Genomic DNA, 1,355 nt, shown 5'->3' on the forward strand with positions numbered 1-1,355 from the left:
TCGTCCGGAGGATTTAAGGAGATAGACTTAGGACCCCCCTCCGCCCCTCCCGCCGCCAGCCCGAGCGCGCAGCAACCCCCTTCGGCTCCCGCCTGGGGTGGGGGCGGGCCTCGCACACGGTAAGACTTCTTGCTTGCGCTCCGGCCCTGGAGTCGAGCTCTGTGTGTGTGTGTGTGTGTGTGTGTGTGTGTACATACATGCATACTTATATATAAATATGTACATTTCCTGTCATCCTTCCAAGTCATCATCTTCTGGAAGAATCCATCTCTCTAACCACCGGCTCGCCTTGCTCTCTCTCTCTTTCTCTCTCCTGCCGCTTAGAAAACTTGGCTGTGTTTAGGAGCTGGGATCCCGAAGGCGCCCACTCCGCGGGTCCGAGGCGCGGGCCGGCGCCCTTCGCGGGATCCGGGTCCATGGGCCACTAGCGCCCCGCTCCCCGCACCCCCCCACTCGCCATCCCCTCACCCCAGCCCGGGCCCCGTCTCCCCGCGGGCGGGCCCCCTCCGCATGTGAGGCGCGGCGGGGCGCAGGAGGAAGAAGGAGGACTCCGGGGCGCCGGGCCGGAAGGCAACTGGCAGCAGGCCCAGGCGAGCGGGCGCCCGCGTCGCGTTCATGTTCCGCCAGGAGCAGCCGCTGGCCGAGGGCAGCTTTGCGCCCATGGGCTCCCTGAAGCCGGACTCGGGCAACGCGAGCTGGAACGAGAGCGAGGCCCCGGGGGGCGGCGCCCGGGCCACCCCGTACTCCCTGCAGGTGACGCTCACGCTGGTGTGCCTGGCCGGCCTGCTCATGCTGCTCACCGTGTTCGGCAACGTGCTCGTCATCATCGCCGTGTTCACCAGCCGCGCGCTCAAGGCTCCCCAGAACCTCTTCCTGGTGTCCCTGGCCTCCGCGGACATCCTGGTGGCCACGCTCGTCATTCCCTTCTCGCTGGCCAACGAGGTGATGGGCTACTGGTACTTTGGCAAAGTGTGGTGCGAGATCTACCTGGCGCTGGACGTCCTCTTCTGCACGTCGTCCATCGTGCATCTGTGCGCCATCAGCCTGGACCGCTACTGGTCCATCACCCAGGCCATCGAGTACAACCTGAAGCGCACGCCGCGCCGCATCAAGGCCATCATCGTCACCGTCTGGGTCATCTCGGCCGTCATCTCCTTCCCGCCGCTCATCTCCTTCGAGAAGAAGCCGGACGCCCAGTCGAGCGAGCCCCGCTGCAAGATCAACGACCAGAAGTGGTATGTCATCTCGTCCTGCATCGGCTCCTTCTTCGCGCCCTGCCTCATCATGATCCTGGTCTACGTGCGCATCTACCAGATCGCCAAGCGCCGCACCCGCGTGCCGCCCAGCCGCCGGGG

At 65.6% G+C, this 1,355-nt stretch overlaps 1 protein-coding gene across 1 annotated transcript in view; it reads left to right on the forward strand.

The window, feature by feature from the left end:
* Nucleotides 1–534: 534 nt before the first annotated feature.
* Adra2a (adrenoceptor alpha 2A) overlaps nt 535–1,355 on the forward strand; it is a 1,775-nt gene continuing 954 nt past the window's right edge. Inside the window, exon 1 of the mRNA XM_013017604.1 lies at nt 535–1,335. Coding sequence (XP_012873058.1) covers nt 616–1,335 — 720 coding nt within the window. The 5' untranslated portion in view covers nt 535–615. The remainder of the gene's footprint in view (nt 1,336–1,355) is intronic.

Source organism: Dipodomys ordii, unplaced genomic scaffold (genome assembly GCF_000151885.1).
Source record: "Dipodomys ordii isolate 6190 unplaced genomic scaffold, Dord_2.0 Scaffold36, whole genome shotgun sequence".
Taxonomy (NCBI): domain Eukaryota; kingdom Metazoa; phylum Chordata; class Mammalia; order Rodentia; family Heteromyidae; genus Dipodomys; species Dipodomys ordii.